Source organism: Rhinatrema bivittatum, chromosome 3 (assembly GCF_901001135.1).
Source record: "Rhinatrema bivittatum chromosome 3, aRhiBiv1.1, whole genome shotgun sequence".
Taxonomy (NCBI): Eukaryota; Metazoa; Chordata; class Amphibia; order Gymnophiona; family Rhinatrematidae; genus Rhinatrema; species Rhinatrema bivittatum.
Window position 1 is genome coordinate 336,958,129 of NC_042617.1, and position 24,467 is coordinate 336,982,595.

At 40.9% G+C, this 24,467-nt stretch overlaps 1 protein-coding gene across 1 annotated transcript in view; it reads right to left on the reverse strand.

The window, feature by feature from the left end:
* The window catches only part of GRIK2 (glutamate ionotropic receptor kainate type subunit 2), a 1,473,996-nt gene that overhangs the window by 1,102,553 nt on the left and 346,976 nt on the right, over positions 1–24,467 (reverse strand). The window contains exon 2 of the mRNA XM_029595353.1: positions 11,471–11,638. Coding sequence (XP_029451213.1) covers positions 11,471–11,638 — 168 coding nt within the window. The remainder of the gene's footprint in view (positions 1–11,470; positions 11,639–24,467) is intronic.

Here is a 24,467-nt window from a genome sequence, read left to right on the forward strand (position 1 = left end):
CAGTTTTGTGAACTATTTTATTTACTTGTAAAATTAATAGTCTAATGATTAAGTTGCTGCGTTGGCTGCCATGTTGGTCATGGAGAAATCTGGATTCTTTACTGGTTCTTAAATCTTAGCAATGCTTTCATTCAAGAGCTTTTGAGAGCACCTAAGCCCCCCTCCTCTAGCTGTGCTATTGAAATTGGGGAGCGTGCGGTCTCCAGAGCTCAAGCACAAATCTGCATACATTTACAGTTGGTCTAAAAATGGGGATATTGTGAATTTCTCCCTCTCTGGCCACAATTAAATCTCCCCTAAAACACTAAATCTCTGACATTGCTTTACAGTTCAGAAATGCTGATTCTTCTAGATTTCAGCCTTCTCACCTTAAACATGTGTACTGTAATAGTTAAGTAGTTACTAGGTTAATTATTTAAAGAAAGATGTAGATGAAGTTAGTATATTTGTGGTTTATATTGGGGTGGGCAAAATAGGCTTCATTATGTTTCATGCCATCTTTAAGTAAGGGGCACTGGGATTGTTATAGGGGCACAGTGCTATGTAAATGTAATATGTAGTGTATCTGGATTTCCAGAAAGCATTTGACAAAGTCCCTCATGAGAAACTTCTTAGAAAATTAAAAAGTCATGAGATAGGGGGCAGTGTCCTCTTGTGGATTGTCAACTGATTAAAAGATAAAAAGCAGAGAGTTGAGCTGAATTGTAAATTTCCCAATGGAAAAAGGTGAATAATAGAGTGCCCCAAGGATCCGTTCTGGGACCACTGTTTTTAATATATTTATAAACAACCTGGAAATGGGAACAACAAGTTAGACAATCAAATTTGCCGATGACACAAAATTATTTAAATTGCAAAAGGATTGTGAGGAATTGCAAGAGGTCATTGTAAATCTGGGAGACTGGGCATTCAAATGGCAGATGAAATTTAAAGTGGACAAGTGCAAAGTGATGCACTTAGGGAGGTGTAACCCAAAATATAGTTACATAATGCAAGGTTTCACTTTAGGAGTCACTACTCAGGAAAAGGTTCTAGTTGTCATTGTTGAAAATATGTTGAAATCTTCTGCTCCGAGTGCAGCAGTAGCTAAGAAAGCAAATAGTATGCTAGGGATTATTAGGAAAGGAATAGAGAATAAAACAGAAAAATTAATAATGCTTGAATCGCTCCATGGTGCAATCTCATCTTAAGTATTGTGTGCATTTCTGGTCACCACATCTCAAAAAAGATATAGCAGAATTAGAAAAGTTACAGAGAAGGGCAACCAAAATGATAAAGGGGATGGACAATTTCCTTAGGAAGAAATACTAAAGAGGTTAGGACTCTTCAGTTTGGAGAAGAATCAGCCAAGGGGAGATATAATAGAGGTCTATAAAATAATGAATGGAATGGAATGAGTAAACGTTAATCAGTTGTTTACTTTTTTGAAAAGTACAAAGACCAGGGGACACACAATGACGTTACCAGGTAATATATTTAAAACGAATAAGAGAAAATATGATTTTATTCAACATATAATTAAGCTCTGGAATTCATTGGCAGAGGATGTGGTGAAAGCTACTAGTATAGCTGCGTTTAAAAAAGGTTTGGTCAAGTTCCTGGAGAAAAGAGCATTAATCATTATTGTGGTGGACTTGCAGAAATCCACTGCTATTCTTGTGATAAGCAGCTTGGGATCTATTTACTCCTTGGGTACATGTGACCTGGCTTGGCCACTGTTGGAAACAGAAGACTGGGCTTAATGGACCTTTGGTCTGACCCAGTATGGAAAGTTAAGTTATACTCTTTTGAATTATGTTTATGCTAATGTAATTTGAAATGTTGTACTACTTTGTGATTCATTTTGAGTCATTTAAGAAAAAAAAATGGAAAATTATAAATTCTGTTCTACTTTGTTTTGTCCATCTGTCTCAACTAAATTGTAAGCTTCATGGACCTGGGAGGTCTTTACTCTTATGTGAATCAGTACAGTACTCCGAATGCCTAGGAGAACTATAGGAATGCTAAGCAGTAGTAGTGGTAGTATTAGGGGGAGGAGGAGGAGTAACAGTAGCATGTTCATTGCTGTCTGAATCCAATTCCCCTTGTCCCCCCACATCAAATGGAGAGTGGCATTGCAGTTGTATCAAAAGTATCAAGGCTTATTGGTTGAGGGTTGTAACCCCTGTGCTTCTGATAAGGGTAGTAACTGTTGTGCCAAGCGGGTTATAGCCATGCACTTATTTCTGTCCGCTAGCCTTTAGGGATCCACAGTGTTTATCCCATGCCCCTTTGAATTCTTTGACTGTTTGTCTTCACCACCTCCTCAAGGGCATTCCAGGCATCCACCACCCTAACATTGGTTTTGAGTCATTCTTCCTGAAGTTTCGTTTCATTTCATGACCCCCAGTTCTATTGTTTCCTTTCCAGTAGAAAAGGTTCAATGGTCATGTATCATTAAAACCTTTCAGTTATCTGAAGATCTCTATCATATCTTCCTTGCACCTCCTCTCTTCCAGAGTGTACATATTTAGATCCTTCAGCCTCTCCTCATAAGCATTTGATGGAGACCCTACTTGGTTTTGATCACCCTTTTCTGGATCACCTCCATCCTGTCTCTATTCATTTTGAGATATGGTTTCCAAATCTGAACACAGTACTCCAGGTTAGGTGTCACCGAGGACATGTGCAAGGGGATTATCACCTCCTTTTTCTTACTGGTTATTCCTCTCTCTATGCAGCCCAGCATTCTTCTAGCTTTCGCCATCACCTTGCCACATTGCTTTGCCGTCTTCAGATCACTAGACACTATCACCCCATGGTCCTTCGCTTGGACCATGCACAACAGTCTTTCATCCCCATCACATACAGCTCTTTTGGATTTTCATACCCCACATGCATGACTTTGCACTCCTTGGCATATCTTTGACCACAGTTTTAAGTAGTTGTAGGCATGTCTCTTACATTGTTGTTGATCCTTCCTTCCACTGTAGCCCATTGGTCAAGCTTTCCTTTGCCAGCCAATAGGCTGCAGGGGAAGGCAAGTGCAGTAGCAGTTTAAATACACGCATTTCCTGCCTTTCCTTTTCTGTGTCCCTTCAGCATAGAGTTTTCAGTTCCCATATTGTGGAAGTATGGAAGACAAGGGCTAGAAGTGGGAATCTCCTGCATTGAGCAAGTCTGCCATATTTATGTACTTATTTAAAATGATTTACTTCCTGTATCCTTCCAACAATTTGGGGTGGGGAACAGAACAAAACACACATAAAATAAATAAAAAGAAACAAGTCATACAACTTAAATTCTGCAAATAGACACTAAAACAGCTATAGAGCCATAAAATATCAGGTGAAAAAAGAAAGTAATCTATTCTGACAAACTGAAGGCATCTTTAAACAAAAATGTTTAATATTTGAGTGACCGATATGGTCCTCAGGAAAGCTGGATGAGCATTCCAAGCTGAAAAAGCCATGTTACGATATTCTCTAATATGGGCATGACTCACCAAAGAGATGTCAAGAAGACCCTGCTATGAAGATCTCAGTGTTCTTGATGGTGCAATATTGGGATTGCTAATGCACCCATGGAACTGATGCCTTACATCAACCCTGCCTCCACAGATAATTCTTCCACAGTGTGATGCTTTCCTGGTCCGTACACCGCTGCTTGCGTCTGTTCCCGGGATCCAATCCCTGAATGAGCTTCCCTGGTCCCTTGGAAACTCAAAATAGCAATGTAGCCATATTTATCTTACAAGTCCCCAGGTGGGATTTGAACCCTCACCACCTGGATATAAGGCAGATGCCTTCCCCACTGAGCCAGCAACTCACTTTCCAACCACTGGCTTCAGAAGTCCCTCTCAAAGTCCATAGTTCAAAAGTCCGGCCCCACTGGGCCTAACTGCCACATCCCTCCGTACCTCTGGGACCTCAACCCTTCCCCAGAGGTACAGCCACCCACCAGCAGTCCTCCAGGCAAAGTATCCTTGTTGTACGTCCAAACAACAGAAGTCCCCACGCTCACCTTCCTTGTGATAGTTGCTGCAGTCCTTCACACGGTCAGGGAATGTCCAGCCTCAAAGTCTCCCAGAGCCGCCAGGAAATTCAATCCTTCCTCCTCAGTCCCCCACAGGAGACTGAGACTGCTCTACTAGGGAGTCCTTTTTATCCTGTGGAAACTCCTCTTCCTCTGCCAGCTGATTGGCTCTGGGGAGGTCCCACCCTTAATCCCCCACACCTGTGGTTCCTCTGTCCTTGTAATATCTGGGGGAAGGAATCAAGGGACATCTCTAGCCTGGTGTTGCTGTATTTTCCTTCCCCCCCTTTCCCTTGAATCTTTGGTTCCTAGCCCTATTCTTCCTATCTTAGTCTAGCATAGTGACCCCGTCACACACAGGAAGACAAAAATGCCCCATCAGTGCTTTTTCCCCCTTTTGTTTGAATCACAGCTAGAGACCTTTTGTAAAGATGCTGCTTGAGGAAGGGTCAAAACTATGAATTTGCAGTTTCTCTTTAACCTAACGCCCCATTTTATTGTGTGTTTCTTCGACCAATTCATAGGCCTTCCTTTTTAACTACATAACTTTGTGGTTCCAGATTCTGAACTTTTTTTTTTTTTAGTAAATATTAGAAATTTTGCAACTTTCATAACAAAATCTAATTAAGAGTGGTGAGCTATGGTTAAGATGGCTATAAATCTTTTATTTTGGAGAGAAGTGAGTAGCTGAGTATGGAATTTATTTTAAGCTCTGCTCTTTTGTAAATAAATTAATTAAATTATATGTTGAGTGCATACACATGTCCTTGATATAAAATAGTACTTAGTAGGGAAGTAGATGAATTAGTAGAAAGCACGTCTCCTTCCTGGAATGCCACTTGTGATGCTAAATGAAAATCCCTGGTTGGTCTTAATTCAGTTCACATCATAAGTCATATTGCAAAATTCAGCTTAAAACCATCATGTTTTGATCTCTGTGATCATGAAGCAAACAGACCAATGGGAGACTGTGCAACTTTGTGGCTTGGCATTAGAGCATAGACTCTTTCACCTCTTGACCAGCAGCCACTGTTTCAAATCCATTTTAAGTCAGTAGTGGCAAAAAGCTGTTACTATTTAAGAACCGTTCAAAGGATTTTGTGAGGACCACTTTGTGAAAGAGACATGGACAATACTTTTTCTGAGTAAATCATGTTGTAAAATTTTGAATAAATAAAGACAGACCAATTGGGAACACTACCACTGTATAGGCTACCATTTGGGAAATTCTAAAAGGACTGGAATAGGAACATCTGTCGAGAACAATGCACTCAGTTTTATTGCCACTTGCAGTCCACTACAATATCAGCTTGACCTACTAATTAAAAACATACATAGCTGTGTAATGACTGCATGACCAAATGTTAACTACATGTATATGGACAATTGCTAAATCTCTATGGTTGTTAGAGTAATTATCCTTGAAGATGCACAAATAAGGCAAAATTTACAGTAGAGGAGGGATGGAAGGCTCATCTGCACACTATTCACAGCATCCCCGGGGAGAGGACTTCAGAGATCACAGTGAGTGAGCCAGGCTTTGAATTCCATAGCCCCAGCTTCCAGAGGCCCCACACTTTTTGCAGTAGAGGAGGACCAGAGGGCTCATCTGCATACTGTTCTCGGTATCCTCCGGGAGAGTACTCCAGAGGATACATTGAATAATCCAGGCTTTGAAATCCACAGCCTCAGCTTCCAGAGGCCCCGAACCCTTTGCAGTAGAAAAGGACCGGAAGGCTCATCTTCACACTCTTCCCAGCATCCCCTGGGATAGGACTCCAGAGGTCACAGTGAGCGATCCAAGCTTCAAATTTCATAGCCCCATCTTCCAGAGGCCCCACACCCTTTGAGAAATCAGGGAGCTAACCAATTTGGCAGTGCAGTAATAATGGGAGATTTCAATTACCTCAATATTGACTGGGTAAATGTAACATCGGGACATGCTAGAGACATAAAGTTCCTAGATAGAATAAATGACTGCTTCATGGAGCAATTGGTTCAGGAGCCAACAAGAAAGGGAGTTATTTTAGATCTAATTCTTAGTGGAATGCAGATCAGGTAAGAGAGGTAATGGTGGTGGGGCCACTTGGCAATAGTGATAATAACATGATCAAATATGAACTAATGACTGGAAGAGGGACAATATGCAAATCTACAGCTCTAATACTAAATTGTCAAAAGGGAAACTTTGATAAAATAAGGAAAATAGAAAAAAACGGAAAGGTGCAACTGCAAAGGCATGGATATTGTTAAAAAAATACAATCTTAGAAGCGTAGTCCAGATGTATTCCATGCGTTAAGAAATGTGAAAGGAAGGCAAAATGATTACCGGCATGATTGAAAGGTGAGATGAGGCTATTTTAGCCAAAAAAATTTCCTTCAAAAATTGGAAAAAGGATCCATCTGAAGAAAATAAGAAAAAGCATAAGCATTGTCAAGTTAAGGGTAAAACATTGATAAGACAGTCTAAAAGAGAATTTGAAATGAAGTTGGCCATAAAAGAAGAAACTCGTAATAAAAACTTTAAAAAATATATCCAAAGCAGGAAACCTGTGAAGAAGTCGGTTGGAACGTTAGCTGACCGAGGGGCTAAAGGGGGCTCTTAGGGAAGATAAAGCCATTGAAGAAAGACTAAATGAATTCTTTCCTTTTCTGTTTACTAATGAGGATGTTGGAGAGATACTGTTTCTGGAGATGGTTTTCAAGGATGATAAGCCATATAAAGTGTACCAAATCACTGTGAACCTAGAAGATGTAGAAGGCCAGATTGACAAACTAAAGAGTAGCAAATCTCCTGGACTGGATGGTATGCATCCTAGGGTTCTGAAGGAACTAAAAAATGAAATTTCAGATCCATTAGTTAAAATTTATAACCTATCTTTAAAATCATCCATTGTGCTTGAAGACTAGAGGGTGGCCAATGTAACCCCAATATTTTAAAAGGGCTCCAGGGGTGATTCGGGAAACTATACACCAGTGAGCTTTACTTCAGTGCTGGGTAAAATAGTGGAAACTATTCTAAAGACCAGTCCTTTTTTACTGACCTAGGCCTCACGTTTTTCATATACGCCGATAATGTCCAAGTACTCATACCTATACAAGAATCCATTACCAACTCCTTAAAATTCTGGGAAAAATGCTTCGCTTCCATAAACACCCTCCTCACCAATCTCCACCTATCCCTTAACAGAACTAAAATGAGCTGCTCAACATATCTAACCCACAGAACCCTAGGCTAGCCCCCTCAAGCAACCCCTCACTCAATGTGTCCTCTTTCCAGCCGTTTGTACGTGACCTCGGTGACATGATTGACCAACACCTGAATTTAAAAAAACACATCAACACTGTCCTCAAAGAAGGTTTCTTTAAGCTTCATGTTATGAAGAAACTCAAACCTTTACTCCACTCACATGATCTCCGCACAGTCATTCAAGCGACCATCTGCCCAAAAATTGATTATTGCAACTCCCTTCTCCTTGGTCTCCAGTACGCCACCATAAAACCAAGTCAAATGCTACAGAATGCGGTAGCCAGATCCCTCATTAACACCCACAAATCCGACCATATATTCCCCATCCTCAAAGAACTTCATTGGTTTCATATACCTTCTCGGATCCTCTATAAAACTCTTACCATTATCCACAAAACATTATACAATCACAATTCCAACTGGCTTGAAGAGCCACTGCGCTTCATCCTCCACAACTGCCCCACTAGAACATCACACAAAGCTTCCCTCCACACTCCCTCCCTCAAGAACGCTCACTTCACCACCATGAGGGAGCGAGCTCTCTCAGTTGCAGGACCCTCCCGTTGGAATGCTCTTCCCACAGAACTCCACACCAAACCATGCCAGTATAAATTTAGAAAAAGCTGAATACCTGGCTTTTTAAGCAGGCATTCTCAGCATAGGTCGTCCAGCCCCCCACTTTTTCCGCTATGCTATTTTCATTATGCTATCTATCATTTCATCATAATGGCAATTACAATTATGTTAGAACCTTGCTTATTATTATCCTCACTATATTAGATAATTTATATATTCATGATCTCAAATCTCCATGCTATAGATATTTTATTACTTTTATTGTTGTATATATAATTTATGGTTAATGTTAATTGCATGCATTGCACCAATTCACGCTTTATGCCCTTGCATTGTTAATTCCCCCTCCTGTTCTTCTTACCCCCACTGTTTCGGTGTATTTCTCTCAGTTCCATGTAATGGTTTAATGGAACAAAGACAGCAAATCTGCTTCATTTTTTTTGAAGGGGTTAATAAACATGTGGATAAAGGTGAACTGGTAGATGTAGTGTATTTGGATTTTTAGAAGGCGTTTGACAAAGTCCCTCATAAGAAGCTTCTATGAAAACTAAAAAGTCATGGGATAGGAGGCGATGACCTTTCATGGATTACAAACTGGTTAAAAGGAAACAGAGAGTAGGATTAAAGGATCAATTTTCTCAGTGGAAAAGGGTAAACAGTGGAGTGCCTCAGGGATCTGTACTTGGACCGGTGCTTTTCAATATATTTATAAATTATCTGGAAAGGAATACGATGAATGAGGTAATCAGATTTTCAGATGATGCAAAATTATTCATAATAGTTAAATTACATGCAGATTGTGATAAAGTGCAGGAGGACCTTGCAAGCTGGAAGATTGGACATCCAAATGGCAGATGATATTTAATGTGGACAAGTGTAAAGTGATGCATATAGGGAAAAATAACCCATGCTATAGTTACACGAATTTAGATTTCATATTAGAAGCTACCACCCTAGGAAAAAGATCTAGGTGTCATACTAGATAATACAGTGAAATCATCGCCTCAGTGTGCTGCAGCAGTCAAAAAAAAACAAACAGAATTTTAAGAATTATTAGGAAGGGAATGGTGAATAAAATGGAAAATGTCATAATGCCTCTGTATCGCTCCATGGTGAGGCCACTCCTTGAGTACTGTGTAGAATTCTGGTCACCGCATCTCAAAAAAGATATATTTGCACTGGAGAAGTTCAGATAAGGGCAACCAAAATGATAAAGGCGATGGAATGGCTCCTCTATGAGGAAAGGCTAAAGAGATTAGGATTGTTCAGCTTGGAGAAGAGCAGCTGAGGGGGGATATGATAGAGGACTTTAAAGTCATGAGAGTCTAGCATGGGTAAATGTGAATCGGTTATTTACTCTTTCGGATAACAGAAGGACTAAAGGGCACTCCATGATGTTAGCAAGTAGCACATTTAAAACAAATCAGAAAAAAATATTTTTCACTCAACGCTCAATTAATTTCTGGAATTTGTTGCCAGAGGATGTGGTTAGGGCAGTTAGTGTAGCTGGGTTTAAAAAAGGTTTGGATAAGTTCTTAGAGGAGAAGGCCATTAACTGGTTTTAATCAAGTTCTCTTAGACAATAGCCACTGCTATTACTGGCAGCAGTAGCATGGGATCTTCTTAGTGTTTGGGTACTTGCCAGGTTCTTGTGGCCTGGTTTGGCCTCTGTTGGAAACAGGATGCTGGGCTTGATGGACCCTTGGTCTGACCCAGTATGTTAACTTCTTATGTTCTTAGCCTTGTTATGGAAATCTTTAAAATATTGATATCTACTAATACATCTCAAGCGCTGTATTCAGCTTTTTCATGTTCAAAATTCAGCTCTTTCCATTTATTCAGAAATGCTCAGCTGTAGCACCTGGGCCTTGGGAACTTGGCACCAGAGAGGCTTAGAGTGCAGTCCCTGCCCTCCATTCCCCATATCAATTATGTCTTGGTCCAACACAGGCATACTTTCCAGGGGCATAGTCATGGTACACCTGTCACCCATCTATATTGGCTGCATGCACCAAAAGGAGGTAGAGGTATTAGGCCTAGGTTTGCAGACTGGCTGTAGCTTTTCAAGACAGGCAGATCCAGTCCTGGTTTTAACTTGTTGCACACAGGGACTTGTAGTTCTGATTTCCCTATTTAATTCCTTATGAAAAACAAGACTACAAGTCTCTGCATGAAGTGGGGTAAAGCCAGGACTGGATCACCCTGTCTTGAAAATCTGGAGCAAACTGGCAACCCTAATTGATCTATTTAACTTTGTTCAACCGATACCAGCCAGTCTCTACCACCCCTTTCCAGGCAGGGTGGAGATGAAGTAATGCTGTGGGTGCACCCCACAATCTTGCTGAGACGGTGCTTTAGAAGAGGTGTAGGTGTTGCTGGCCATGCTGTTCTACCTGTGCAGATTTCCTGCTGCTCCAGTGCAAACTGAATGGGCTACTGATGGTGGGAAGCATGCTTTCCTCAACCCTGCCATGTCTGGGGGGAAGGGGGGAGAGAAGACTTCACTTCTGCTACCCACTTTCCTGGAGCCGGACTGAGGAGCAGACGTGGTGGGACTATGTGTGCCTGGAGAGGGTCCCTGCGGAGTGCTTCCTTTTGTGGACCAACTTGAGGATACTGCTGCTACTTTGAGGAACCCCGGAGAGAAGAAGCAAGAGGGGGGATGTGAGAATCACATTTGGGATACAGTAGGTGATTGAGGGCTCTGCTACATGGTACAATCTCCATTATGTGAAGTTTTTAAAAAGAGATTCGATAAACATCTGTCTTGGATAATATAGATACAGTAGATCTTACTTTAAGGTGGGTGATAGGCCAGATGACCTGTTGAATTTTTTTCCAGTTCTGTTTTAATTTAGGTATATTGGATCCTGCCTTAAGTTAGGTAATAAAATAGGTGACCTCTTGACACTTTTTCAATCCTATCTTTCTGTGAGTCTATGGCAGCTCAAAAATAACACAGTAAATGTCAGCAGATAAGGTCCAATTGGCCCACCAAGTCTGCTTTATTGTCCCTGTTCATACGTGATAGCCTGTCCCTCACTAGCTCATGACCCTTCCTTGACCTTGTTATATTCATTGTACTAATGATATCTTTCAGCTATTAGCCATATGAGCTTAACTACCTGCAGAATATCACTCTTTATCCAAGCCAATGCTTTAGTAACCCACCAGAACAGCCATTTTGTATGCTTTATTGCTCTAGGTAGAAAGAAATATATGTTTCCGATACCCAGACTCCTGATTTCATTTGGTGCAATATCACATCAGAAAGGGACTAGGTTTCAGCTGTGAAGAAGAGACATATAGCTACTAAAGCTCTTCAGTACATTTGCAAAAATAAATAAAATACTTTGTTACCTTGCATTCAATTAACTAAAATGCGCTTAAGACAGGAAATTATGTATTTGCAGACTACTTTTAAGTTTCTCCTTTGAAAACTAACACAGGGTGTAACATCAAACGATGCCAAAAAAGAATCTAAAAAACATTTCCTTCCTATTCCTCAGATGTCTGAACCTCCAATCCTTTCCATTCCACTGCTTTGACAGGCATGTCTTTTGGCTGAAAGACTAAGTGAATTCCAGTTGCTGCCATGCACAGGCGAAGATTATGCAAATAAACCCTTACCTTTTCTGGATGCTTCAAAGCTGTCGTAGAGATTTATCCTTTGGGTGTCATATGTTAATGTTGTGTTTGGCAGCAGGGTTCGGTTTCTGTTGATTGTATTCACTGCAAATCTGAAAGCTAATTCTTCTGCTCCGAATGGTCCAGACTCCACGTATTCAAAAATCCCACCTAGGACAGAAAAAGAAGAAGGGAAAATCAACTGCTAGCTAAAATTAGAGCAAGGCTTCCACCTTTGTGAGCCAACCTTCTAGGCAGTTCAGGAACACACTGAGTCTTCCCTCTCCACCCTTATTTTCCACTAAGCGGTGCATATAATTCTACCGAAAATAATTTTCTTGGGTACCCTGCAATAGTCAGCAATTCTACATGGTGAGAAGTAATACTCGTGCTCCATCAAAAGAAAATGCCAGTGCTGACTACATAAATGACTGTTGTGGTTGCCATATCGGTCACAGAAAAATCAGGATAACTGACCCTGCTTTAGTTCATGAGCTTTAGGGAATGCCTAGGACCCAGTTTATCTATCACATTGAAGAAGGGGAGTGTGCAGTCTCAAATACCATGTTCACCACTGGATCACTAACCTGTCGGTCTAAACAGAAAGGTAATTGCAACTTGCAAAAAAAAAAAAGAATTCTGAAGTCATAATTTTTAAATGTCTTTAGCTGGTTCCTTCCTTTCCAGGGAGCAATCAGATCAGCATGAAAACTGGACATTGTCCTGTTTTCATTTCATTTAATAACCATTTGAGGGATTTTTTTTTTTTTAATGGATTGGTAAAAGGAAGGGAAAAATGTTTGGTTACAGGACACTTTATGCAATGGCTCCTACTGCTCTATCATCATCATCTTCATACTAGACCATAACACATAACATAGAAATTCATTAAACACAACCTCAAGGTCTGAGAGCTGGGGTGGTATCCATCTGGGGGCTGTTTTTAATGGATTTCTATGTTATTTGATGATGTGTTATCTCTTTATATGATATATTGGTGTTTATTATATAGAAACTGTGATCTTATTTTGTTTGTTTTTGTTTGTTTGTTTATAAGATCAGCGCATCACTTGTCCTTCCTGTTTAGCCATATTACTTAAGGTTGATGCTGTACTATATTTGTAGCCATTGTGTATTTGTTTCAGACTTTTCCAACTTACAGAGCTTAAAGAATGTTCCAACAAGTATAAACACTTAAAGCGTACATCAAAGAATTATATTTAAAGCATACACCTGGGAGTAACATCTGGATGCATGGTACGATAGATAGCATCATAGAAAGAAGGAATCCCATATTTAAAGTGACTTATTTATTTATATTTATTTATTTAGACGATGTATATTCTGGGAATAACATCAGAATTCCAGTGCCTCGGAGTAACGTAAAATATGGCACAGAGGGAGGCAGCACAGAATCCATTGTTAAACTGACTAGAGAATTTTTGCAACATATTGGCCAGTCATCTGGGAGCCAGGGGATGCGGTTTGGATGATGGGCTTGTTTTCTTTGTCTGGACTGAAAGCTGCTTCTCACCAATGCATCCATGTTGGATGCAATGCAGAAATCATTCAGATTCCAGCGTATCTGAGATAGTTTCTGATTCTCTTGCAGACCTGACAAGATTCAGATGAACAGCTTAAAAGAAAAGAGCAATAATATCAGTATAGTCACTGCGTACGTCAAGTAGCACGATAGAAATGTTAAGCAGTAGCAGCAGTAAATACCGTAAGGGAAGTATATTTGGAAAGAACCTCAAAGATAACTGGAGCAGAGGAGAAAACACCCAAAGGTACCAAGAATGATCTGGAGCAGCAGCAGCAGCAGCAGGGCCAGTGATTACAATCACAAACGGTAGGTGCAGAGCAGTGAAGCAAGAAGAGTGGCACAGCTTAGCAAGCAGGGTTAGAATGCTTGCCAGACGCTGGCTATGCCTATCTAGTGCATGGGCTGGTTATGCCTATGCAGTGTACTACAGCTGTACAGTACAATACTACACCCAGTAATTCTCACAGTGTGTGTACAAATGTCTATCACATGCTGTGTATGTGTGCTGACTCCTTGTGCACATACACTAACTCTGAGACAGAGAAGAAACAGGCAAGGCTCAAGCTATTGTTCGCTACAGTCTGCCATGAACCGATTACAAGACAAAAAAGCAGCATACAGAGTGAGACAGAAAGATTAAAATGGCATCAAAACCCCAAAGGCCTAGAATGCAGGATATTACAAACATTATAGAAGCATCAAATTCCCCAATATGTCGAGTGCAGGATATTGCAAACAGCACTGTGTGATCAAAATCCCAATGGCATAAAGTGGGGATATCCCAAACAGCACAGAGGCATCAAAATCACCAAGGCATAGTGTGATCAGAATATCAGAAACAGCACAAGAGGCATTAAAACCCCAAGGCACCATGAAAGGTGCAAAGAGAACCACCAACCACCTTGGGAACAAACCAAGGCAAAAAAGACATCGAAAGAGCAGCAAATGTAGCACCAGGAGTAGAATGAATTCCCCAGGAGATTGCAAAGTAGTCAAGCATTACCCCTAGTGGTGGGTGTCCTCAAAGACACTATGAAAGAGCCGGGAGAAGACTAGGCCATTACAGTAATCAGAGACACAACCCATCCTCAGAATCATTTGAAATACTGCCTCCTTAACTTCAGAAGCAATTTTTATTTATTTATTTATTTATTTATTTATTTATTTATTTATTTAAATTCTTTTTAATATACCGATGCTCAAGACCAAGTCTTATCGTACCGGTTTACAATGGAACTGGGTGAAACCAATTAACAACTATAATAAAAGGTAAAGTTACATTAAACAGGGAGCAAGAACATGGGAGTTGGAAGACAGGAAAGATTTTAAACGAATACAACTGGTGAGTATTAAAATAGTCAACGAAAAACAAGAGAGTAGCGAGACATATAAAGGTTGCTGAGATCGGCTGTAGATATATCTACAGCTGTAGATATAACATGGTTAATTATTAACATATTATTATGGAGGAGAACGCAGCTGGATTTGAGTATTGTACTTCTGCTGCCCCTGCCCTGCTAATACTAGACTCGGATGGTCATCAACCTTTTGACCCTGCCCCAAAGCAGGAGAGAGAGCAAGAGGTTATGGTGGCATATGCTCTCCCAATTTCTTATGTCTTGAGCTGGCGTCTACTCTTGGTTTTCAAGGGCTAGAACAGTCTCTTTAGTGGCAGGATTCCCTTTTTTCTCACTGCTACTAGTACTGCTTGTACTTCTGACAAGCTGGCTGGGTCTGCAGCAACCCCCAATCCTCTGCTCCTGCCAATTTTCTGCCCACTGTCATTGCCTACTCTCCCTTTTCTTCACAGCGGCCTGATGGAATTGGAAGTGGTTACTTGGAGTTTTGATGTCACAAAAGGAGCTTTATGGAAATTTTTTCTTGAGATTTTTTTCCTTAATTCATTTCATTCTCATAAAATTTGATAGATTAGAATAGTGTGGCACAAGCCCCATGATTTTTCATGTGAAGAAAATAAAATATAAAATACATTTTTCTTCCTATAGGAAATAAAAGTAGTTGTACGGACAAAAATTATTCTGAGCAGATTTCTTCTGGATCTGAGCTGGAGTACGTATAGAGTCCTTAGGGAGGTGTCTTACTCCGGTAAGAGAATAGAATTCCATAACCTTTACAGATGAATTGACCCCCACTGTTTGGATTAGCACATCCCTACTCTTGTTTCAGTTTCTGATATCTCTTTCTACACAATGGTACACAGCACATTTTGTGCATTTTGTTCTTAAATTGGCATTTCTTCTTTGTTTTATCACGCAGGTCAAACTTTTGTATGTGCACAGTTTAAGCAGAAAATCCCATTTCTGAAGGACGACAGAAAGAAGATGATAACATAAGAACATAAGATCATGCCATACAGGGTCAGACCAAAGGTCCATCAAGCCCAGCATCCTGTTTCCAAAAGTGGTCAATCCAGGCTATAAGAACCTGGCAAGTACCCAAACACTAAGTCTATCCCATGTTACTGTTGCTAGTAAAAGTGATGGCTATTTTCTAAGTCAACTTGAATAATAGCAGGTAATGGACTTCTCCTCCAAGAACTTATCCAATCCTTTTTTGAACCCAACTACACTAACTGCACTAACCACATCCTCTGGCAACAAATTCCAGAGTTTAATTGTGCGTTGAGTGAAAAAGAACTTTGGACAAGATGTTTATGTGGGAATAAACATGCTCCCGATAGGAACTGAAACATTGGATGTTACACAGTGGAAATTAATCAATTCCCTTTTCCCTGCTACCTCAATTCCCTTTTCCTTGCTACCTGGAGAGTAAGAAAAGTGGAATGCCACCAAATGGCAAGAAATAGCTGACAGAACCTAACACGCAAAGTAGAAGACTCTTGCTTCAATAAGATAAAAATGAAAGTAGATTCAGTGAAGAAGACTGGAATATTGTTATTTGGGAAATAAGAGAAAACAGTAGGGATGTGCAGAGCAAAAGTTTAAGTTCATATGTCCATATGTCCAAAGGGGGTCCCATTTGCGGTCAATATGGACATAAACAGAATTCAATGAGTTGAGTATATGTCCATATGTGCAAATAAAAATTTAAACCCCTCACCCTCCTTAATCCCCCCCCCAAGACTTACCACAACTCCCTGGTGGTCCAGCGGGGCCAGGACGCCATTTCTGACCAACTTTGCAAGGAGCACGTGACGTCGGCGTCACGTCGGAGTGACGCAGCGTCACGTGATTCCCCTCGGGGTCGCTTCCGGGATCCTCGTTCGGCCCAAAAGGAACTTTTGGCTAGCTTGGGGGGGCCTCCTGACACCCCCCAAGCTGGCCAAAAGTTCCTTTTGGGCCGAACGAGGATCCCGGAAGCGACCCCGCGGGGAATCACGTGACGTCGGCGCCACGTCGGAGTGACGCGGCGTCACGTGATTCCCCGCGAGTTCCCTCCGGCACCCTCGTTCGGCCCAAAAGGAACTTTTGGCCAGCTTGGGGGGGCCTCCTGACCCCCCCAAGCTGGCCAAAAGTTCCTTTTGGGCCGAACGAGCGTTCTGGCGCAAACCCGCGGGGAATCACGTGACGCCGCGTCACTCCAACGTGGCGCCGACGTCACGTGCTCCTCGCAAATGATTTCAGAAATGGCGTCCTCACTCCTCGCTGGATCACCAGGGAGTTGTGGTAAGTCTTTGGGGGGGGGATTAAGGAAGGTGAGGGGTTTAAATTTTTATTTTGGATCAACAATCGCGATTTCCAACTTATTCAACATAGCTATGTTGAATAAGTTAGAAATCCGATCGTTTATGTCTCATCACTTTTTTAAGTTAAAAAAAAAATAAGTAGCGTTTTACATTTATGTTCAATACGAATGCACACCCCTAGAAAACAGACTCGACACCAACTGGAATGGAAGAGCCATGAAGACTGCCTCTGGAGTAGGGATGGATATCTTGGCTGGAAGGAAAGGTAGTGCAGATAAATGTATTTTGGGGGAATGCAGTGGTTTACAATAGAGGAAGCTATTTTTTGTCCTTTTCCCCTATTACATCACTGGTTGGACCATCTTTATGCTGGAGCGGTTAATAGGCAGCAATGAAATGGGAGGGAGGGGGTTCATCAAGGATAGGTGTATGAGAGATAATGATGATACTATGTGAAATAGTTTTGCTATTGACTCTATTCTGCTGCAGATTTTCTTTATTTCTAACTCAATTTCTTTTTCTTTGAGTGTGCTTGTGAGCTATGCTGGATTCTTCCAATGTGCAATCTCCACAGGAGTTAGCCTGTTAAGAACATACATAAGATCATAAGTAGTTACCATACTGGGTCACACCAAGGGTCCATCGAGCCCAGCAACAGTGGCCAATCCAAGTTACAAGTACCTGGCAAGTACCCAAACATTAAGTACATCCCATGCTACTGATGCCGGTAATAAGCACTGGCTATTCCTTAAGTCAACTTGATTAATAGCAGTTTATGGTCTTCTCCAGGAACTTATTCAAACTTATTTTAAACTCAGCTACATTAACTGTCTTAACCATATCCTCTGGCAATGACTTCAAGAGCTTAATTTTGTATTCAATGAAAACACATTCTTCTCCAATTTGTTTTAAATGTGCTACTTGCTAACTTCATGGAATGCCCCCTAGTCCTTGTATTATCTGCAAGAGTAAATATCCGATTCACATTTACCCATTCTAGTCCTCACATGATTTTAGAGACCTCTATCATGTCCCCCCTCAGCCGTCCTTTTTTTTACATAATTTGTTGTTCCCCTCCCTCCATGCTTCCCTCCTCTTTCTCTCTCCTAGACTCTAAAAACGTGTGTAAGAGGTAATTAAGTAAGTTTGTTCTGACTCTTGAGCAGGTAAGATGTGCTGATTAACACATAAAAGAACACTAAGCATGGAGCTTTCTCTCCAACCTGCCTAAGTCTGGCTTGTATTTATTTCTGGCTAGATGGGAGCTCAGGAAGCAGCAATATTTTAGCAGGCTGCATGGCTGCATGGCTGCGGCTTGGTTTGCAAGGGAAAAGTATTACAGTTGTTTTAAAAAAACATCCACTGTACGATCACTTGCTGTGTTTCCCTGCAAAACTAAGATGATGTCCATTATTAAAAAGTTTGTTCTGACTGGAGCAGATTCCAGCTAATAAAATCCTGCTGGCTACAACTGTCTGGGCTGGTGTTAGTGCGTGTGAGATGTGCTGCTGGCGTGCTTCTTAAATCCATTTCATTGGCAGCCTCCAATCCTCATGGCCTTGTGGAAAGAAATCCACTTGGATTCTGGAATATCCCTAAGGAATATGTGCACCGATAGATTTGCATGCATGCTGTTTCAATTGTCTTCAAAACTCTCTCATGCATATTCCTTAGGGAAAGACCTGAAAGCCTGAGTAGATTAGTGTCCAAGAGGACTGGAGGTTGCCTGTCTCTGCTTTTCATAGACTCTGCTTGCATGGACAATCATCTACCACAATGCTTGCTGAGCACTTGGGCCCACAAATGGCTTTAACAGATTCCCCTTGCTTTGGGCGGGTGCCGATTTAAGGAAGAGGGGGATCCCCTTGCCCCTGGCTCACACTGCAGGGTTATTTTAAGGGCTGTGCAGTGCAACCACCACGCAGCCGTTTCAGCCATTGCAGCCTGATGTGGTTGCAACTTTTGTGCCTACACAAAGACGGCTCTGGTGATCGGGCCTTACATAACTTGCTTTGTGCTTCAAGGTTATGGGTATATTTTCAGTAATACAAAGTTATATATGCACCTTTAAGCACACCCAAAACAACCCAGTTTTCAAACACAAGGAACCCAGATAAATTCCATTTGAATTTCAGGTTGCTGATTATGAGTCCTTTTTTAAAAAATTTAGTTGTGAGTGTAGAATCATACTAAATCCCTGGAATTGCTCTTATTTATGTGCACTATAAACTTATACATGTAGCTTTAGGTAATTGAGATCCCAATAATGAGTAGCACAGGGAGAGGACAAGTTATCCAGCTAAAGGTAGCCAGAAAATGTGCTCAAGACATTCAGTGAAGTGCTGCTGATTAGGCACTGCACTGAAAATAGCTGGATTAGGTTGTATTTAGTCAAATAAACTTTTCTGGCTGACTTTAGGACAGCTTTGGCATGAGTGGACTTATCTGGATGAGTTACCTGCTTCCTCTGCATATCAGAGTAAGCCAGAAAATTTATCCTGCTAACTTAATTTTGCCCTGAATCACCCCCAAAATGCCTCCAAGTTATATAGATAAGTTTTATCTGGCTAAATAACTTGGAGCTGGATAACTTGGAGGTGGCCAGAAAGCAAGAATTTTAAAAAGTCCATAGATGTTTGGATCAGACTCAAACTTTAGCTTCTCTGCCCGATTGAATATTGACTCCTGAAAATCAGACAATCTACGTGCTTGGCTCTGTACCTAGATCCTGACTAAGCTCCGGTAAATGTACCCCGTGATGTTTTGGGTATAACTCTTGCATTGTGCGCTCATATTATTTGAGGATATAGAGAATGTTTGTCCAGTTCCGACTCGTTGATGAAAAGCTTGGAAAAAAGAATCACTGGGCCAGATCCAGGTTGTGCTGCTGCTCACTGCAGTGCAGGAAACTCAACTTTAAGGAGAGAATTGCTTTTCCCTTTTTGGCATCTAGGTAAAATATTTTTATAGAACTAAGCCATAAGAGGGCAATGTTTTTAAAGGGTGATATATTAGAGTTCAGGTGCCCGTAAATTCCTTCCTAAGATGTGAAAAGCTGCATTCTTTTCATATTGTGTAGGCTTTTCATGCCTTTATTGCATTGACATTCAAAGGAATACAAAACACATTCAAATGAATAAAAATGTATTTATAGGAGAAATTGTTGCAAAATTATATATTCTCTATCTAGTCACAAAATTGTAATATAATGCAGCTGAGAAATGAAAACCTAGTGCACTTTCATGATTTTTTTTGCAATCTGAAGGCCAATAATAATGTATGAAAACCACAGATGGGCAGTGGATCAGCTGCCAATACCAGAGAAGACTGATCAAGGACATATGCGCCACTCACCACTCCTGCAAGTGGCACACCAGTGGGATGATTGGGAGACCTGCAATGCATCCCTCCCTTCCTACATAGAAGGAGAAGGCAGAGGCAGGGCTTGTCAGGCCCCTCCCTTCTCTCCTCCTCCTCCTCCTCTTTCATGGTAGGAAGATGAAAGACCATGAGGCAGGCTTTGCCCTTATTTATGGATCGTATTATTTACAGCTGACTTGTTAAAATGCAAGCTGTTATTTGGACAAATTCATGAAGGCTGGCATTTTTTTTTTGTTACAAGCCTCTGGAATGGCAGAGACTCACATTCCTGCCCCAAGCTTTTCTTTTTTTCAGGTGAGGCCGATCGGAAGCCCAATCATGGTGAAGGCGGTGGCAGTAGTTCATTCTGAAGGAGTATGGATCAGAGACAGAGCTGGCGCCTGCTCCTCAGTACAGTGGCCCTGCCTCCTCGAGTTCTTCCATGCAGGAGGTGGGGGTCTGTGAGCAGAGCAAACCCTGGCTCTGGCTCCAGCCTGGCTCCTTCGAATGAAGGTATACATCAGGTGCTAGCTATTTTTGCTGCCCTGTATAAACAATTACTGTGCTGCCCCTCCCCCATGATTCACTCTGTCCCGGGGCCCATCAAAAAAAAGCCCAGCTCCCTCCAGCAATCTTATTTTTAAAAACTAACATGCCCCCCTTCCCCTCCCCCAGAATCCATTGATAGGGAAGGGTATTACATACCCTAGGGAAACCATACAGCCTTGCACATACACCCCCACACCCCCACCCCCACAAACACACTCCCACACCCTTTACAGATACACACAATTACATTATGCATTTATAACAAATTTTACATGACATTCAAAAGAACAGTCTTCTGAGGCAAAATCATCACTTACAACCTGCATATTATATTTGTATGCACTGCTGTTGTGCCTATCAGAAAACTCTGCAAAAAAGACAATTTGGAGCTCCTATGGAATTAGACTTTTTGTAATGTGTGTTGGGTGTGGGCTTGGCCCTCAGAAAGCCATAAATAAATGGAATTACAATTACACTATGGAAAACCTCCCATACCAAAACAACCCTAACTGCCAGCACTCAAACAGTAACAACCTTATCTTTGAAAAGGCAACACTGCACATATTACACCAAGACCTAGAACACCAATACACCTTCTATTAGGAAAACAGAACAAATCAGGCTACTATAGATCCCTACAGATAAATTATATGGTAGGAGAATACCTCACCTTGGTCACACATGGAGAACACAGACAGACCCTGACCAGATACAGAATAAAGAGACCAGAAAGTATAAATAGAAATGTGCTGAGAAGAACTGAACTGGAACCCACAACAAACCAGCCTCTACATGCAGAGCAACAGTGGAAAACCAGAAACATTACCATTCTTCATAAAACATTAAATAATCAAACATTAAATAATAAAATCAAGAAATCATCAATCATAATAGTAAAATCATAGTCATAAAAAGAATAAATATTTCAAACCACTAAACAAATAGAATATCCAAAATTTCCCAAACACCAATAAAATATTTCAAAACATCTGATGAATAAAATAATCCAATAATTAACATATATTCTATTTCCAAAAAAAACAATAAAATATAGAAAACAGCAGAAACATCAAATTACACACAATAATTAAAACTAATAAGGATTAAAAAATCTCTTGCTCTCCATACCTGGAATCTTTTGATTTCCAGTCACCCTGACATTGTCGAGCATTTAGGGAGGTAGGGCCACACAAAATTTATCTTCACACACACACACACACACACACACACAAACGTACATGCACACATATTCATTCTCTTACACGCTCCATCTCTCATATACATGCCTATGCTCTCACACACACACCTTGTCACTTCCTCACAGACACATTATGTGTGTGTGCCTGCCTGTGACAGCCTATATGTGACACATAGGCTCTCACTGTTACACAAAAACACATGCACACAGGCACTCACAATAGGCTCTCACACAGACATGCAGACATACCACATGACCACAAACTCTGACACAGAAACACACTCAAGCTCTCACACAGGTCTCACACAGAGATACACATGTACACAAGCTCTCACATAAACACAAGCTCTGACATAGACACAGATACACATGAACACAAGCTCTGATACAGACGACACATACAAGCACTGACACAGACACACAGAAGCTATGACACAGACACAGACACACACACACACACACACACACACAGGTTCACCCACAGACATACACACACAGTCGCACACATGGCCTCCTTTCTCCAGGTCACGTGGGTTGAGCTCCACCATGGCCCCACCAGCTTCCTTCTCCCTTAACTTCAGGTCATGGTGGGATGAGCTCCACCATGGCCCCACGGGCTAGTCTTTCCTTCCTCTCCCGATTGGTGAGGTGGGAGCCGGAAGGCTGTGAGCGCACGCACGCAGCTAACAGGGAAACTGCTGTGGCCTTTCCTCATTTTTGGCTGCTGGTGGGTTGAGCTCCACCAGCGACCTGCCTCTCTTCTTCCCAGCCTTTTCTCATTTTCAGCTCTTGGCAGGTTGAGCTCCACCAGTGGCCCCATGTCCTCTCCTGCTCTGCTGACCCCTCAGGTATGCTGCCTCATGCAAATGCACAGTGTGCACACCCAGCCACACTGGGCATAGCATTCATAGATATTTTCTAAACACACAAAGTTATAAAATTACTTTCTATGTGTTATTAAACAATAAGAAGATAACTTTAAAACCTACATATGCTTATATTTGGGCACGCACAGAACTACTCTATTATTTTATAACCTGCATGTATGTGATGTACGCAGGTTATAAAATTGAAGTAAATGAACCCAGGAACATGTGTTTGCATGTAAAAAATGTGCAAATATATTTTTGTGCTTACCTGCATAAATTCTGATTTATCCAGCTAAGTAGCAGCAAAGGTGCTCAGACAGGCAGATAAGTAGCAATTTGTTGACTTATCCTGCAACATGACTTAGCAGGATAGGCAGCATTTAAAATGTATTTGGCTAAATAGTGGCTTTTCCTGCTACTTAGCCAGATAAATTGAAATTTGTCCTGATAAATGCCACTACTTAGCGAGATAACTCGGAACCTAATCAATTAAGTACAGCAAAGCCGCTACTTAGCTGGTTACGTCAGAATTTAGCCGGATAAGTGTGTGCAACTGGTATACCCATGTACTTTTATGTCTAATTTTTAAAGTGATACACGAATAGACTTAACATTCGCAATTTAGATATCTTTACTCCTCCAAAAGCTGGCTTTTACATGTGTAAGTCGGGAGATTTTCTAACATGCTTGCGGCAATGGAATTACCAGTTTTACCAATTAGTCTTTCCAGTCCCTCTGCAGGTCATCAAGATCCACCTGCCATTTTAGCCTGAAGTGCCCCATTTCACCCAGACCCTCACCCAGGCACTATTTCCCTTTTAAGATGTTTATTCTTATTTCTTCTTCATTTTACTTACATATTTATTTATTTAACCCTTCATTTAATTTTTCTACTTCCTGATTTAATTCCATTTTATATTTTTATTATTGTTATTTTATTGGATTTCTATTCTATTCTAATTATGTAAACCATTGTGATGGTACCCCCAAATGATGGTATATAAAATCTATAAATAAATAAATCACTTACTCCAGATACTGAGCAGAAGTCAATACACATGAGTAAGCTGCCAAATTTACATGCATAAATTGCTCGTTAAATAGCAACTGTAAATTTTGGTCCCACCCTGGGACTGGGCCAGAATAGCTGAAACAGTTGCTTACGTCCCAAGACCCTAATTGGAGCCCTCGCTCTGCACAGAGAGTTCTTTTTTCAATACCATTGATTAGAGAGGTGCACACAGTGGGTTACAGAAGAAGAGTTATTTTAGTGATGGGTCTAGAACTACGGAATTCTACCCTGTTGGGCTTGAGACCAACAATTTGGCCTTTAGAAAGATAGTGAAGGCTAGGTTATTCCCAGTGGGGAGATATTAATTCCAGCGACTGGAATTAATAACTCCCCACTGGGAATATATTTGTTGTGTAGAACAATATTTGTTGTGTAGAGGAATTGGTTCGGCACTTCTTTCCAAGCTTTTGAAAATAATTTTAAGATGGACTGATTCTATTTTGTTGTCTGATTTTTAATCATATATTATTTTTAGATTATGTTATTGCATTTGTGCATGTTGATATGTGGGTGTTCACCATTCTGGTCAGCATTTGCTGTGTATATGGTATATAAAAGTTGAAATAAATAAACCCCAGCTGGACCATCCCTTTTTTACATGCACAAATGTTCTTGTGGACCCTGATTTACATGTATATGTTGAGGTTTCTAAAATAGCTAATACTCATGCATATGCTATTTTACACACGTAACTGCTCATTGTTACATGTGCAAATTCTGAAAATTCAGCTTTAAGAGT